The following is a 16,736-nucleotide window of genomic DNA, read 5'->3' on the forward strand; positions in this document are numbered from 1 at the left end:
TACTTTGGGGGTTTCTGGCCATGGCTTTGTGTTGCTACATACTTTTTGCACACTGCAGTACCTTCACAAAGTTGAGGAGCCTGCGGAATCCCCATGGAACAGCATATAGCCATTCTGAGCCAGGGTCAGGCCACTGTGGGTCTACCAGCTCAGCCAAATCTCGGTCTGAATAGAAGCTGGGGCTGTTAATGGCTGGAATATTCTTCTGAGTGACGTAGCGGGTGGTGAAATGGCCAATGCCCAAGAAGTCACTTGTCCCTTTGATGTAGCTCTTCTCCTGGGATGAAAACGTTGGCAGTCTGGAAGTGGTCAGGCCTTGCTGGGCACTCTTCTTAGCTTCATAGGTTATGAAAGAATGAGTAATTAGTCTCATCCTTCTACAAATACAATTTTACATCTGGTTTTTCATTTTCTTATATAACACATCTAATGAACAGCTTAGAGCATGGTATGCTATGTTAAATATAGTAAAAATAAAACACAAAGTACCATTTAATCTTGGTCACAATCAGAAGTTGATGAGTCTTCTCAAACAACACTAGCAAATTTAAATTTATAAACAAAAATTTGATTGTTAGGGCAAACAACAGTTTCGACAGTGGAATTACCTGGACCTAATGCTTCCATAAACCGTGCAGTATGAAGGGATTAAATAAACTGCCTCCATTAAACTTCACTCATTTTCACCTGTAGGTAGCTATTGACAAAAAAGTCACTACTCTTGCCCTGCAGATATTTGCCATCCATTTTGATTTTTATTAACTTAGGCGACACTGTGATAAGGTCCAGTGACTTTTCTTACTTATGAAGTCTTTCATCACTTGTGGATAATCCCCATTGAAGATAGGCGAGGCAAACCATCCCAATGAAAACTGGACATATCTCTCAGCTGCTTCCACATCCTTCTGATCCAAAATATCAACTGGCTCCCCCCAGTCTGCGGTCAATGAGATGCCCACAATTCCTGCAAAGATGTAACAGAGGTAACTCAAAGGTACTTAAAGCCACCTAGTCCATCCCCTAACAAACCATTTCAGTACGTGTCACCTTTTTGTTTGCTGCGCCACTGACTGTCATACATATGCCACACCCTGGCGTGTGCCTGCAACAAACAAGACAACAGAATAACATGTATGTTAGGCTTTAAGAACACAATAGCGACACTGTGGAGCAGACTTCCAGGTATCGACACTTTCAGGTTCTCTTGGGATACACGAATTGCTGGGTGATGTCTTGCTTAGTCCTTTGGTCAAAAATGCTTACTGAACCATTCCACCTGCTATCAGGCTATTCAGTGCTTCCTCTCAATATACTCTAACTTCATCTTGAAATTTATTTTATTTATTTATTTGTTTGTCCTGTGGCTCTGTATCCCTGTTTTTTATGTGTATGTTGCTGTATGCATCTGAATTTCCCCTTTGGATTAATAACATTTGTCTAATCTAATAATCTAATTTAATCAAATCCACAAAATATATTTTCTGTTACCAGCAGAAAAGAAGGCAACTACCAGAGTATCAACTGGTAATAGTTTAAACCAAGAATGGCTCATTTCGAACAAATCCACATAAATGAAAGAAAGAAAAATGGATGTTATAAACTTTGTAAACAAGATTATTTTAAACTTCCATTAGTGTGCAGTATATCATTGATACTCCAAGGAATTTTCAGGTTTTCATGAACCTCATTCCATTATGGAGAAAGCCCAGCAATCCTGCAGATGGAACATCATTCCACTCACTTATTACAACAATTGTGATGAGAACAAACCATTCAGTACAACAGTTATTCCCCTAATTTCTCTAGACTAACATCAAATTAAGTTTTAAATGTCCCTAAAATCCAACTATTTACTACAACTACTGTGTAATTTATTCGGGTATATAGTTTTCTTGGTGAAGCAAAAGGAAAGGAACATATCTACAAAGATTACCCTTGATCAGCCCCATCCATTTCTCTGTATTCTTGTTCAAAAATTTGTTTTAAAATAACAGCTGGAATACACCACACTACTTCTCTTTTATAATTTTCAACACTTCTGTCACCTCTTAATTTCTGATTGGTTATACTGAAAAGATTTAACTCCTTTAGTCTTTCCACATCGGTCATTACTCACAGCCCTGCAATGAGCTTAGTCTCCCTAGCCTCTCATTTCTGGACCTTCTCTAGTCTGCTATGTCTTTTCTATAATATGAGGACTAAAACCACACACAGTACACCGGACGACATTTCTCAAGTGTGTTATATAGCTTACATATAGCTTACTTTGACTTGGAATCTACACATTGTGTTCTATAATCTAACCTCTTATCAGCCTTCTTTATGACTTGTATTCACTTGTGAATGCAGACAGTGATAAGTACACTGCAACTCTTAAATGCTTCTCATAAGCAGTAATTTCAAGTTTCAAACCTGTCATGGTGTATTTAATCAAACATTTTTCATTCTTAATGCAACAGTTTATATTTAGCTAGATTAAATATGACATAAAACTGCTCAAACCTGCTGTTCAGTTCTGTCTGTAATGAGATTTGTGATTAGCTGCTATTCCTAGTTTGGCACTATCTGCAAACTTAGACTATCTGAATAAGAATCTAAATTATCTATCTATCTATCTATCTATCATATAGCACCTTTCACATCCATCCATCCAGCCAGCACCTACCCCTGAAGAAACTCCATGTTCAACACCGCTAAATTTTTCTTTTGGTGTTTAGGCCCATTTTGCACCCAACAACATGCTGTGCCTCGAGTTCCCACTTCTTTTAGCTTGATCATAAACTCCTCTCATGTAGGACCTTATCGGAAGTTTGAAAATCAAGACAGATAACATCATATGTATGTCTCTTCATCTTATGCTTTAGTTGTCTCCTCATAGAATTCCTGCATATTAATATTTCCTCCATCTAAACTCATGCTATTTCCTAATACACCTGTGTTGCTCAATCTTTTCCTTAATAATTATTTCCAACAATTCCAATGTTAAGCTTACTGGCCTATAGTTACTCAGATTGGCTCAATCACCCTTTTTATATAATAGGATAACATTTATTAGATCCCAATCTATAGAAAATTCTCTGTGTGTCACGGATTTGCATATGTACTCACTTAATCACTTCTAAGATAAATGTTATCTTGTCCTGGCCACTTTTTTTCTTTTTAAGCCATTTAACTTAGGCAGCATTTCTCTATCTACAATTACACCAACAATCTAATTTTTTCAGTAAAATAGATAAGAATAAGGGCATACATTTATTATGAGATGGAGACTTAATAATGTTTCACTATTATCAACCAATTTATTGTACTGTCACTTTGGCATCAATCTGTTAGTTAATTCAATTTAGTGTATTTACATGTGCTGTAATAACCCGGTTATTCATAGAAGACTGGTTTCATAAATGTCATGCAAACCCATATTTCAGTTAAAGAAACCAGGTTAGCAAATGTAGATTTCTGCACAAGTAACCGGATTATGTGGCCATGCAAACCCTTAACTGGGTTATAGTTGAGGATTCTATTGCACTGTGTTAACCTGTGCATGTGTTAGCTACGCACTCACTTTCAGCATCCACAGGTAGAAGACGGTGAAATTGCCCACAAGATTAATTTCCCAAAGCAAATGTTTGGCCAATTGCAATATTTCTTCTCTTGGTTGAAATAATTTGCCTCAATTTTTCAGAAATTGTTAACTATGTTGATGAGCTGAACACACAGCACTACACTCAGCAGCACAATCTCATGAGCAGTGTTGGGGGTAACTTTAAAATTAATGTGCGTTATTTAGTCTTATTACTTTTTAAAGTAACAAGTATCTTAATGCAATACTTATTTTAGTCAGTCAGTCATTTTCCAACCCGCTATATCCTAACACAGGGTCACGGGTGTCTGCTTTAGCCAAACTCAGCCACCACAGGGCGCAAGGCAAGAACAAATCCCCGGGCAGGGCATACGCACAAACAAACACCCACACACCAAGGACAATTTAGGATCGCCAATGCACCTAATCTGCATGCCTTTGGAGTGTAGGAGGAAACCCATACAGACACGGGGAGAATATGCAAACTCCACGCAGGGAGGACCCGGGAAGCGAACCCAGGACTCCTTACTGCGAGGCAGCAGCGCTACCACTGCGCCACCATGCCGCCACAATACTTATTTGATTGAAGTAAAAATACCTGCATTATTGTTATCCCAGCAACACTCGGTTGTAAGTCAAGAAGCACAAGTTCTGGTATGCCAGTCCTTTGCAGGGCTCAGGCTCAAAGCTAAGAAGAAAGGAGTGTGCTGCATGCAATCCAGTAACAGAAATTTAATAAAAAAGTGCCAGTTTAGTTTTAATCCAGCCATCTGCTATAAATATGATGAAACATTGTGATTGGGTGATACAGTAACCAGTGTTCATACCGTGAGAATGTAAAAAAGTGGATGGATGTTATTTACTTCACAGCACATAAAGGACTAAGCATATTTATAAAACACTAAAAACAAATCACAGGCTTCATGCTTGTTTTCAGCTTTACAGTGGGTGATGATGACGTTTAACTCTTTTTTTTGCGCAGTTTAATGACGCTGGAGGGTTTTGCCAAAGGAGAACTCCATGTCAACGGAGGTTTTAAAGAAACCAGGTGTATGCCCCTGCTGGGTTACTCGAAACCAATCTCGTGGCACGAACAGTTTATTTTGATTTGTCGTTCAAGAGGAAACCACTCCCTGTGGGGGTGAAAGGTTATTGCGGAAGACTGCGAGGCCTAAGGTAGTGCGCACAGCTGGTTGTCTTTTAAAATGGCTGAATCTCATAATATTGGTGTTTTTTGTTCAAAGCTATTTTGTTGTATAAGCTATTTTACATTGGGTGTATAATCGCCAGTCGTGGATCAATATTTAACAACTGTTTTGGCTTGAAAAATGGACACATTCAGTAAGTTTTTAGGCTTTTGTTACTTATGTCCCATTAATTTTAATTGTGACAGTCTGGGCTGGCTCCATACTCCCCATTACGTTTAGGAGTCCCTTAAACCTGGAACTGTTGATAATCATAGACCGAGATGAGGTGGGCAAATGAGGACACACACATGCAGTAAAGGGTAAGTGCAAAAAGTGATTTAAGTGCTTTTATTAAAATAAAAAAACTTAAAATCAATAATGCAGTGCATCAAAACGATAAATAAATATTCCAATAAAAATCCATGTGAAAATGTGGAGGTTCAAAATCCATAATTTATACTCCACTAAAAATGAGGTTAAAATCCAAGAGACAGTTCCTTTACAATAAACTCATAAGCCACAACGCTACTCTCTAAAACCTGGCATCTCCTTCACTTATCCTGTCCGGACCTCGCAGTAAGAGGAGATGCCTGCCGACAGGTGCAGTCAACCGTCGATGGCTCAGGCCCTCTGCAACCATGGGGGCAATGCACTGAGCTACAAACACAGCATCAGCGTGAGACACCGCACATCAGGTCACTCCTACTCCCTGGAAATCGCTCAGTAGTAGGAGGGCCCCGTCCTCAACCTCAGCTTCCTGCAGACCTGAAGCTCTCATCTGACCACCTGCCCGTGTTCTCTTCAGCATGGGCTCTCTCCCTCCTTTCTCTCTTTTCCTTTCATTTTTTTCTCCTCTCCCTTTAACCTCCATTCCTTCCTTTTACTTCTTTCCTTTTTTTTATCTCCATTTCTGTCCTTTTTACTACTCTGTCTTTGTTCTCTCCCTCTGCTATGCAGGCTCCTCTCATATTTGCCTGATTGGGCACAGATGTGACCCTCTGCCAACACCGAGGCGTGAATGTGACACCTGACTGACCCACTGACTTGTGCACATGAGTGCCCAATCAGCCCTGGAGCGGTGCCATCAGGCGCACACCTGCACCTGCTCTGAGCCTACACGTTATCGGGACCTGATTATTTATTTAAAGTCTGCTCTATACCATGGACCACGTATCACACTAATGTAAAACCTCAAAAGGGCAAGATACATTTTAAAATTTCTAGAAAATGCTAGACTTTAGGACACAAATTTGGGAGGTGCATGCAAATATACCATGTTTGTGAAAAAATAACTTGGACTTGAAAAATACTGAACTTATGCTTTAAATATTGTATGGTGGTAGAAACAAGCCATAGTGAAAAGTTCTTTAATAAATGTTCAAACTCACTATACTGAATTGTGACTATATATACTGTGGAACGAGCCTTGGACACAGACAGGTAGACATGGTAAATTCACCACCACACATTTATTTACAACTATATTTACTGTACAATAATAAGTGCCACACAACCCACAGACTCCCCCAAAGTCCTGGCCAACACCACACTATGCCTCTTCTTTAGGCCGCCTCCTTCTCTCTCCTCCAGACCTTGTCCTCTTCCACCTGACTCTAGCCCTGAATGAAGGGAGGCGGCCCCTTTTATAATCACCTGGATGTGCTCCAGGTGTCTCCCGGCAATCTTCCACGACACGCCCCAGTGTGGCGGAAGTGCCGGCTGCATCCCCGGAAGCACTCAGGGTGTCCCTGCTCTTCTTCCCTCCAGCACTTCCGGGTGTAGTGGAAGTGCTGAGGTCCAGGGCTCCCAAGGCATCCGGGCGCCCCCTGGCGGTGACCACGGGCCCCTACAGGGTTGAGCTTCAAAGCTCGGTACCCGTGGCCCCCAAAGCAACCAGGGCAGTCGCCCCCTCGTGGTCTGGAGGAGGCCCTCCTCCAGACCTCTTGGGCGTCCCGGCTGGGTAGCACCACCAGCCGCGTGCCACAGTACATAATGCTCTATTTACATATATAAAACTAGGAGGCTCTGCCCCCTGCTCGCTTTGTTCGCCAACCCCTGGGTTTGGTTAATCGGATATACAATTTAAAGAGATTGTTATTTTCATGGGAATTGTTACATGTGCATTATTTTCACTTTTACTTTAAAACTTCAGTTAAAACAATATTTGGAATTAACTTTTCTTCAAGATCACATAGAATTTTGATTCCATATTTGGATTTACATCGTGACAACGCAACGTATAACTGCCCTTGAGTGAATATCTGTTCTTTCTCTCTAATAAATAAACCGACTTTTTCGAATGTTTGTCTTGTGATTTAATTGTCATAGGAAAAACTATTCTCACGGGAAACTGTAAACGTTTTAATACGAATGGCATATCAAGATCTCCTTTGGTGTCTAATGTTATTCGCAGAATATGTACTATGTTACCTTTCTTGTCACCTGTTAAAATTTTACATGTTAAAATTGTTCGACCAATTTTTAATACAACTAATCTTGTTCCATTGCATAGTTCATCACTCATACATAAATTACGCAATAACATTACGATACATCCTTCTTTCAGCAGTAATTCGGCCGGTGGAAGACCACATGGTGTTAACGCTTGTAGATATTCTACGGGATATTGTAAATTGATGTTTTCATCTTCCGCACCATCACCACCAACTGCTTCAGCAAAGTCTATTAATACGCATTTAACCAATTTGTCGTGTAACCAATCGACAATTTTCACATTAATTCGTTTGACTTTATCGTTTCTCGCTGCCATTTTCAGATGAATGGGTGATTCTAAACTGGATCTTTGTAAGTGTGTGTGTGTGTGTTCATAAGTAAGCCCTTTAATGGATTGGTGTCTGTCCATGTTAAGTGCCGGAATGCACCTGATGACCGTGGTCTTGTTTGAAAATAATTGTAAGTAGGGTGTGACTTGAAAGAGTCTCATGGCAAAAGGCTCCATCTCGCGGGACTTCCTTCCAAACAGTCTGTTCAAAAAGTCTTGTCTTGTCTTGTCCCAAGATTTTTTTATTATAATAGAGAGATGAGAAGTTTGACAAAGTCAAAGAAACCGATTAGCAAGCTGCTACAAAGTTTGCAAATATTTTTTGAATTGTGAACTGATTAACTATCTGCAATAAAGATGGCTACACTGAACAGGTTGTAGTGCATAGTAGTCCAAACTGCTAGGTATGGTTTTAAACTCTGAATCTTTAATGCTTTTAGAATACCCCCAAAAAAACAGACATCTAGGAATATCGGTTATTATTACTAGAATGTGAAACAACTTTATTTATTAGCCTGGAGCAAATAAAGTTAGCAATGGCATCAGCCTGAGAAAAAGAATGCAATTCTGTAGCGTAAACATGACGATGGTTTTAAGATTATTGAATATTTATGTAACCACTAGTCACATTATCTACTGAAGATGGGTAGTAGAATAAATTTAAAAATATTAGATATCACTAGCCCTACATGCCCCTTTAGCACCTTTCCTCGGCATCCTTGCATGTCTGAACCTCTCTTGACCGGCACTCCCTCAGTCCAGTGCAATCCCATAAAGCTTGCTTCTCAGACTCTTGTCATTTTGAGGTAACTTGCTCACCTCCTGTCCATTTTTAAACTTCCTGTTTTTGAAAACGACTCTCAGCTTGCCTCCTTCGCCTTTACTCTCATACTTGTCCTTCCTCTTTCAGTCACATCACCAAAACCAAACTGACCAATCACATTGCTCTGAGGGATCAGTCTCTCTCTCTCACTCTCTCTGTCTCTCACACACACCCATACAGACTTTAGAGTTTTATTTTATAGGAGACTATTATCTCCACCTTTAAATAAGCACTAAATTTCAGGTGCATCCTGCTCAGAAATAACACAAGAAGAGTGAGAAGACCATCACCCCAACAAGATGTCTGCATTACCAATGAAACTAGCAGATAAAAGACCTCTGTGGACTGAAGAAACCTCTTAGGCAGGTATGCACCCAAGCTTGAAGCAACACTCATCATCTGTATCCTTAATGAAAGGACCTTTAAAATGCTCTTTTAAAATACATTTCCAACTTTTTACTACTATTGGTTTTACAGTATTATTAATTTTGCTTTATTGCAATAATAAGTCTATATTGTTTGGTTGGGCCAAAGTACAGTGATAAGAGCCTAATGTGGGTGATTGCGACATGGTGAGAAAGAAGCAGCGTGGTGAACGAGCACTTGCGTTGGTAAATGGCCGGGTGTTGTGTGAGACTCAGCTCTGAAGACAACCGTTGCTTGAGGTAGCAGTTGATGAGTGGATGAAGCTGTACATGTGGGGCGCTATAAAGCAGCTATAATAAAGTCTCATTGTGTTTAAGGTAGCTGTACTCATACGGGTAAGCCATACCCATTAGGCACTGTAAAGCAGCTAGATAAAAGAGTTTGTTTTATTAGGGCATTAGTAACCCACCAGTTACTTGTATGGGTTTGAAGCTTTTTGAACTCTTTGATGCTGAGGTAGAAAATATGAATGTGGCAGTGCAGGCCAAAGGAATATCCTCACCTTGATGATGTGATGGGCGGCTCTGTAGGCTCCACTGCCCTTCATCTGCATCCCAGGTGCATGTTTGCCTGTTTCATAGCCCTCCACAGCAACAGACTGGCGCAAAAACAACAACAACAACAAAAAAAAAAAAACATAATGGTGTCTGCATTACCAGATGGACAAGTCAGGCAGGAGCAGAATGACCCTGTCTGCCAAGGTCTACTCACCCATGGGTGGCTAAAAGTAATCCAGTGCTTCACACGGTTGCCAAACCTCTCGAAGCAAAGTCCGGCAAAGTCACTGAAGTAGCCTATCATGCTAATGTTCTGCCACCCACCAAACTTTTCCTGAAGCGTCTACAAGGAAGAGAGACAGTGAGCCTGGTGTGTTATGGAGGTGCACACAGCAGTCTAGTTACTGATGACATGGCTAGGAGTTGCAAACCTGCGGCAGATCCCAATGGTACAGGGTGACAATGGGTGTCATCTTGTTTTCCAGCAGCACATTGATGAGATCATCATAGTATTTGATGCCCTTCTCGTTGACATGGTTGGCTGGAGAGAGAAGCAGAATCTCATTACCACTTGGAGAAATAGGTAAACAGGAAAGTTGGTCGCCCACATGTGGCCACCATCTTACATTTGATTCCAGTAGGAAGAATCCTGGGCCAGGAAATGGAAAACCTATAGTGGCTGAGCTTCAGTTCCTTCATCAAGGCAATGTCATCCTGCAGAGAAGGGGAGCAGCAATGTGACATGAGCTGCCATGGGGGAAAACACAGCATCGGGCTAAACCCATTACCTTCACTTTATAGTAGCCATCGCAGGATGAGTCTCCTGTCTCATTGTGCTGCACCTTTCCCTGCCTGTGGCTGAACACGTCCCAGATGCTCATTCCTTTCCCATCTCTATCCCAGGCTCCCTCTGTCTGATAGGCGGAGCTGCCGACACCCCACGAAAAACCTGTAAGACAGACATGTGCAGAAAAATGGCGAGAAGCTCCCTCAATGTCATTGCCAATTTATTTATATAGCACATTTAAAACAACATAGGAATGCTGTGGCCAAAGTGCTTTACAATAACAGAAGAAAAAAAACAAAAACAAACAAAACATAAATAGAAATAAAAATATATGAACATAAATAAAAATAAAATAAATAATAAATAGAAGTGATGTTATATAATCATAATGAGGAAACCATCAGTATTACTGAAGGTCATGGAATAGAAGTGAATAGAAATGAGTCTTTAATCTTGTTTTAAACAGTTCAATTGTAGACGACTCCTCCATGTGTTGAGGTGCGGTCTCATACAGTCGTGGAATCCCTACCCCCAAAAGCTCCTTCTTTTAATAAATGAAATGTTATTTATTTCCAGGTACAGTCCCATTAGAAAGTATTCAGACCCCTTCTCTCGTTTCACATTTTGTTATATTGCTGCCTTGTACTACAATCATTTAAATTCATTTTTTTCCTCATCAGACAACACTTAATATACCAAAACAGGATTTTAGGATTTTTTACAAATGTATTAAAAATAAAAAAAAATAAGTGTCCCGTTGACAATAAGTATTCAGACCCTTTCCTATGACACCTGAAATATTACTAAGTTGCATCCCATTTTATTGATCATCGTTGAGATGTTTCATCTTCCTTGGAGTCCTCCTGTGGTTAATTCAATTGATTGCATGTAATTAAAAAAGGCTCATATTCTTCTATAGATGGTCCAACAGTTGAGCAAAAACCAAGCCGTGAGGTCGAAGGAATTGCCTGCAGAGTTTAGAGACGCGATTCTGTCAACGAACAAATCTGGGGTAAGCTACAAAAAATGTGTGCAGCATTGAAGATTCCCATGAGGCCAGTGGCCTCCACAATTCTTAAATGGAAGAATTCTGAAACAACCACGGCTCTTCCTAGAGGTGGCTACCTGCCAAACTAAGCAAATGGGAGAAAAGGGCCTCAGTAAGAGAGGTGAGGAAGAACCTGATGCTCACTCTGGCAGAGAGTCTATGTGGAAATGGGAGAAACTTTCAGAAGGACAACCACCACTGAAACACTCCACCAATCTGAGCTTTATTGTAAATTGGCCAAATGACACATGAAAGCCTGCTTTGAGTTTGCAAAAATACACGTAGAGGACTTTAAGACTATGCGTAACAGGATTCTCTGGTTTGATGAAGCAGGGAATGAACTGTTTGGCCTTGACTCTAAGCATCACGTCTGGTGGAAACCAGGCACCTCTCATCACTTGTGCAATACCATTCCAACAGTGACACATGGGGGTGGCAGCATCATGCTGAGGGGTTGTTTTTTACAGATGGGAAATGGGGGACTAGACACAGTTAACTGAATGGAACAAAGTACAGAGATAACCTGAATAAAAACCTGCTCCAGAGCACTCTGGACCTTAAACTGGGCTGAAGGTTCACCTTTTAACAAGACAATGACCTTAAGAACAAAGCAAAGACAGCAATGGAGTGGCTTAGGGACAACGCCATGAATGTCCGTGAATGGCCCAGCCAGAGTCTGGACTTTAACCCAACTTAACATCAATGCAGAGACCTGAAAATAGCCATCCATCGATGGTCTCCATCCAACCTGACAGAGGTTGACAATGACAGAAAACCCTCAAATCCAGAAATTGTGAAGCTTCTCTCGTCACATCCATGAAGACGGCCGGACAAACCGCTGCCAAAGGGGCTTCAACTAAGCACTGAGTAAAGGCTCTGAATACTTGTGTCAATATGCGTTTTGGTTTTTTTATATTTATTAACTTTGCAAAAATGTCTAAAATTTTGTTTTCACTTTGTCATTCTTGGGCATTGAGTGTTGCATTACGAGGGAAAAAATAATAAATTTTTATGATTTTACCACATAGCTGCAACATAAAAAAATATCTAAAAAGTGAAGGGGTCTGAATACTTTGTGAAGGTGCTGAATTTATAATTCTGTCTGACCAAAAAAAAGTCACCACTTAGATTTAACGAAGCAAATAGGTAAGAGCCTTCCATTAGATAAGTACTGCACTGATTAATATGTTTCAGATGACCATGAGTTATTTAACCCTAACTGATGCAGTGAGTAGCTTCTCAGTTCTTAAACAACCATGTCGGAAGACAAATCCTGTGGTCGTGGAAAAGATGGTGCGCTGTTTCAGAAGGGTCAAATTATTAGCCTGCATCAAGCAAAGAAAACATCTAAGGAGATTGCTGAAACTACTCAAATTGGGTTACGTGCATTATTAAAACCTGGAAGGATAGTGGTGAACCATCATCTCTGAGGAAGAAATGTGATTGGAAAAAATCCTGAATGATCGTGATCGGAGATAACTTAAACGTTTGGTGAAATCAAATTGTAAAAAAATCAACAGTAGCACTCACAACTATGTTTAATAGTTAAAGTTAAGAGCATTTCCACATGCACAATGAAAAATAAACAGCTGTGTATCCTTAAGAAAAAAACACTTAACATGAGGCCATCAGAGAGTCGGAAGGAGGAAGACAAAGCTTACCTGGAGGAGCGAAGAAGAGACAGAAGGTTTGCTGCGAGTGTGATTTATAGTTTGTGACCCTGGGAAATGTGTGTGTGTGTTTGTGTGTGTGTGTGTGTGTAAGAGCTTAACACAATAAAACCCTTTGTCTTAACTGGAACTTGTGTCTGTGCCATTGTGCTGGGTGTTTGGGGTTCTGCAGCGCCCCCTGGTGGACACACAATGTACAAAACACTGCTGTTCTCTGCGGCTTCATTACTGAATAATTTTGTGGCCCAGTCCTCCTTTAATTGCACAATATTTAATTAAGTAGTAGTTGTCATGTCATTTTCTAACCTGCTTATTCCAGACTAGGATTGTGCTGGAGCCTATCCCAACTAGCATAGGGCATAAGGCAGGGAACAAACTCTGGACAGGACGCCAGTCCATGACCGGGTGAACACACATACACACATCCAACATACACTAGGGCTGATTTAGTGTGGTCAGTTCACCTAACCTGCATGTCTTTGAACAGTGGGAGAAAACCCAAGAAAACACCCAGAGAACATGCAAACTCTATGTAGGGAGGTCCCGAGCCGTGAACCCAGGTCTCCTTTCCACAAGGCAGTAGCACTACTACTGCGCCACTATGCCACCCTAGTAGTTATCATATATGTAGGCAAATGTGACATTTTTACAAACATGCAAGACGTCACCATTCTCCAGTGCTATGATAAACAATAATGTATTAAAAGTAGAGAACTTCATTCAATCCACTTTAATACAACCTTGAAGTGTCTGTATGTCTGTTTGTGTGTCCGTCCAGTTGCTATGGCCCTGTCGTTCCAACAAGATGGCGCATCACAAACATTTTTAGTAATACAATGCATTGCATTTGTCATTCCAATTGATGGCACATCACTAACAACACCACTTTTACGAATCCCATGCCAAATGATATATAACCATGCATGGTGCACTGAAAACTTACCGCTGAAGTCTATGTTGATTGCTTAGATTTGAAACCATCTTAGGTGGGCAGCAAAGCTAGTTTAATGGAAAAAAAAGCCCTTACTCATTAGGTATCTCAACCTTCAGAGATCTTTAAATTGACACGTCAGCTCTATTGTAAACATGCAATTCCCTCAACTCTACTTAAAAGGCAGAAGCTTGATTAAAATGAACCTGCTTAACTTCAACATCCATACTTGAAAATCCTTGAGCTAGTGGCAAAAAGAATACTGATAGCATTTCCAGACTTCATGAATTAATGTCATGTTACTCACTGCTTAGTCTCAGGGGGCCACTCTCAAATGAGAATACATGTCTGCAGACAACTCATTAAAAGGCGTGTAGTGAATAATTGCAAAATCCACCACCGGAAAGGATATGCCCATGGGACCGACACACACTCACACACACGTAGACCGCTGCAGCTACTTGGATCCACATGTGTTTGAGAAGCGATGGCATCTTTCTGTTGTTTTGACTACTGTATCCCTGTATGTCATTGCAGCTAAAAGTATCTAGATAAGCATTGTAGTCTATGGATTTGCTGCATGTTAAAATGCTGCGGCTACTCTGGCAGGGCATGTTTGCTCATCAATTAGACAGTAATGTTAGCTTCCCTTAGTTACCCTGTTTAGACGTGCAGGCAGAAGGTGGATGATCTGCAACCTTGCTGAGCTTCTGCTGGTGTCGTTAGGCAGATTTGTTGATTCGAGCGTATTGAGTCCTGAAATCTGCATTTCCTGTGGTTCTTCATCATCTACTCTCTTAACCGCAGTCCTTTCTCACCTCCTTTTGATGGGCTATGACACATCGTTTACATCAAATGTAAATTTTGCCATTCATATTTTCATGACCATAGCTGCCAATTCTTTTAACTTCACTTTGACTCCAACACTGTTGTTGCAACCGAACAACAGAGAACACACTCAGTGCCTGCGACAACGTATCATTCATGTTTACCATTCGTCCATTGATGTCTTTGAATGCACTGTATAATCTGATGCTACAAGAAGGTTTTTCCCTTGCAACAGGTTGTGTTTATTTTTAACACATGCAATAACCTCTAAAATTGTTTTAAAGAGCTTCAGACACAAGTTTGGTTTCACGTTGATCCATGACATTACTTAAATCGAAACTCCACTGACGGCAGCTGTGGCCTTACAAGCGAACAGGAAATGCATTCTTACATCAAGGAAAATAATTCAAAAATCTGTGATAAAATAATTATTTTTAGGTTCCTCTCATTCTCACAAGAACACCTAATAATCTTGGAAGGCACGTTTTCTTAAATCGAAACCTTTGCTGCTCCAAAGTGGGTGCATTTGGTAAGTTTTAAGGCTGTTTAAAACCTTCAGATCTATCTCTAGTAGAGAATTTGTATTCAGTACATTTATCACTACTGCTGTTTTCTTATTATTAGTTTTACTGTTGCTATTTATTTATTGAGCGGCGCAGTGGTAGCGCTGCTGCCTCGCAGTTAGGAGACCTGGGTTTGCTTCCCGGGTCCTCTCTGTGTGCAGTTTGCATGTTTTCACCGTGTGGGTTTCCTCCGGGTGCTCTGGTTTCCTCCCACAGTCCAAAGACATGCAGGTTAGGTGCATTGACGATCCTAAATTGTCCTTGGTGTGTGTGTGTGTGCTCTGCGGTGGGCTGGCGCCCTGCCCGGGGTTTGTTTCCTGCCTTGTTCCCTGTGTTGGCTGGGATTGGCTCCAGCAGACCCCCATGACCCTGTAGTTAAGATATAGCGAGTTGGATAATGGATGGATATTTATTTATTTATATTCACTTTACATTTATTTATTAATTTAGATTATACACTACTGGTCAAAAGTTTCATAACACCTCAGTTATTTAATTTTTTACAGTTGAATGTCTTAATTTCCATGAAATCAAGGCATAGAACAAATAAACAATGACAAATAAAAAAAAAATAAGTCAAAGAATCATTAAGTGTACAACATTTTATTCCAATTTGTGATTCCTCACAGTAGCCACCTTTTTCTTGTATAACAGTCAAACTGTGGTAACCCTTTTGATTCAGAATGTCAGTCACTCTGTGCAAGTCACCAACTCTTCCTCCAGCAAAAGCACCCCAGACCATCACACTTCCTCCTCCATGTTTGACAGTTGGTGTCACACACTGAGGGACCGTCCTTTGACCAACTCAACGGCGTACAAACATCCTGCATGATGAAACGGAGATTTCAAATTTTGATTCATCGGTCCATAAGACTTTCTTCCAGTCTGCAGTAGTCCACAGCCGCTATTTCAAGGCCCTATTTGATCCTTTAAGGAAGGGCTTTCTTACTGCCACTCGTCCTGTCAGACCTGCAGCACAAAGTCTCCTCTTCACATTACAAACTGAGATTTCCTTTTATCGACCTCCACTGTTAAGCTGTGTGTGAAGCTGTTGTTCTGTGAGGCATCGGATCACACAAGGTGATGACTCTCAGAACGTTGTCTTCTGATTGGGTTGTGACTTTGGGTCCCCCAGATCTCTTCCAGTTTCCAATTGCCTTTGGATTGTGTAGGACACCACTGTACTCACTGACACTTTGATTTTTTTATGCAGTTTCTCTAAATGAAAGGCCTACACTTCGAAGGGTAATAATGCTCTGCTTTGTTTCATTTGTTAATTGCTATTTTCTTGCCATTATTGGAATTTACAACTTTGTACAGTGTGGAGATTGTAGTAACACTGTCTGTTCCAACTCTGCTTTAAGACACACAGAGGGCTTTTAAGTAATCAACAGAAGTTGGGACACCTGTGCAAATTGTTTGCTTCAACTCGCAAAGCTTCATTTACTTTAATTGCAGCAGGACATCTGTAGGTTGTAACCTGTTAGTTGTTCCCTGAAGAGGGGCCATTCTAATAAATAAGTAAATTAATAAATAACACTCTGAAATTTGCTTTTTTTCAGTTTTTGCTAACCTAGACTTTAAATTCAAACCTTTGGCAGTTTGCTGCTTATC

The 16,736-nt window shown here is 40.6% G+C and overlaps 1 protein-coding gene across 4 annotated transcripts in view; it reads right to left on the reverse strand.

Moving 5' to 3' along the window:
* LOC114667812 (lactase-like protein) overlaps positions 1-16,736 on the reverse strand; it is a 36,918-nt gene that overhangs the window by 7,552 nt on the left and 12,630 nt on the right. For all 4 annotated transcript variants that reach the window (XR_007933728.1, XM_051920323.1, XM_028823295.2 and 1 more), the window contains exons 3-10: positions 10,084-10,244; positions 9,922-10,009; positions 9,727-9,836; positions 9,510-9,638; positions 9,301-9,396; positions 1,048-1,102; positions 803-964; positions 62-336 (exon numbers count right to left, since the gene is read on the reverse strand). Coding sequence is in view for 3 of the 4 variants with exons in the window: in XM_051920323.1 (XP_051776283.1) it covers positions 62-336; positions 803-964; positions 1,048-1,102; positions 9,301-9,396; positions 9,510-9,638; positions 9,727-9,836; positions 9,922-10,009; positions 10,084-10,244 (1,076 nt within the window). In the remaining variant the exon portion in view is untranslated. The remainder of the gene's footprint in view (positions 1-61; positions 337-802; positions 965-1,047; positions 1,103-9,300; positions 9,397-9,509; positions 9,639-9,726; positions 9,837-9,921; positions 10,010-10,083; positions 10,245-16,736) is intronic.

This window comes from Erpetoichthys calabaricus, chromosome 17 (assembly GCF_900747795.2).
Source record: "Erpetoichthys calabaricus chromosome 17, fErpCal1.3, whole genome shotgun sequence".
In the NCBI taxonomy this organism is placed as follows: domain Eukaryota; kingdom Metazoa; phylum Chordata; class Cladistia; order Polypteriformes; family Polypteridae; genus Erpetoichthys; species Erpetoichthys calabaricus.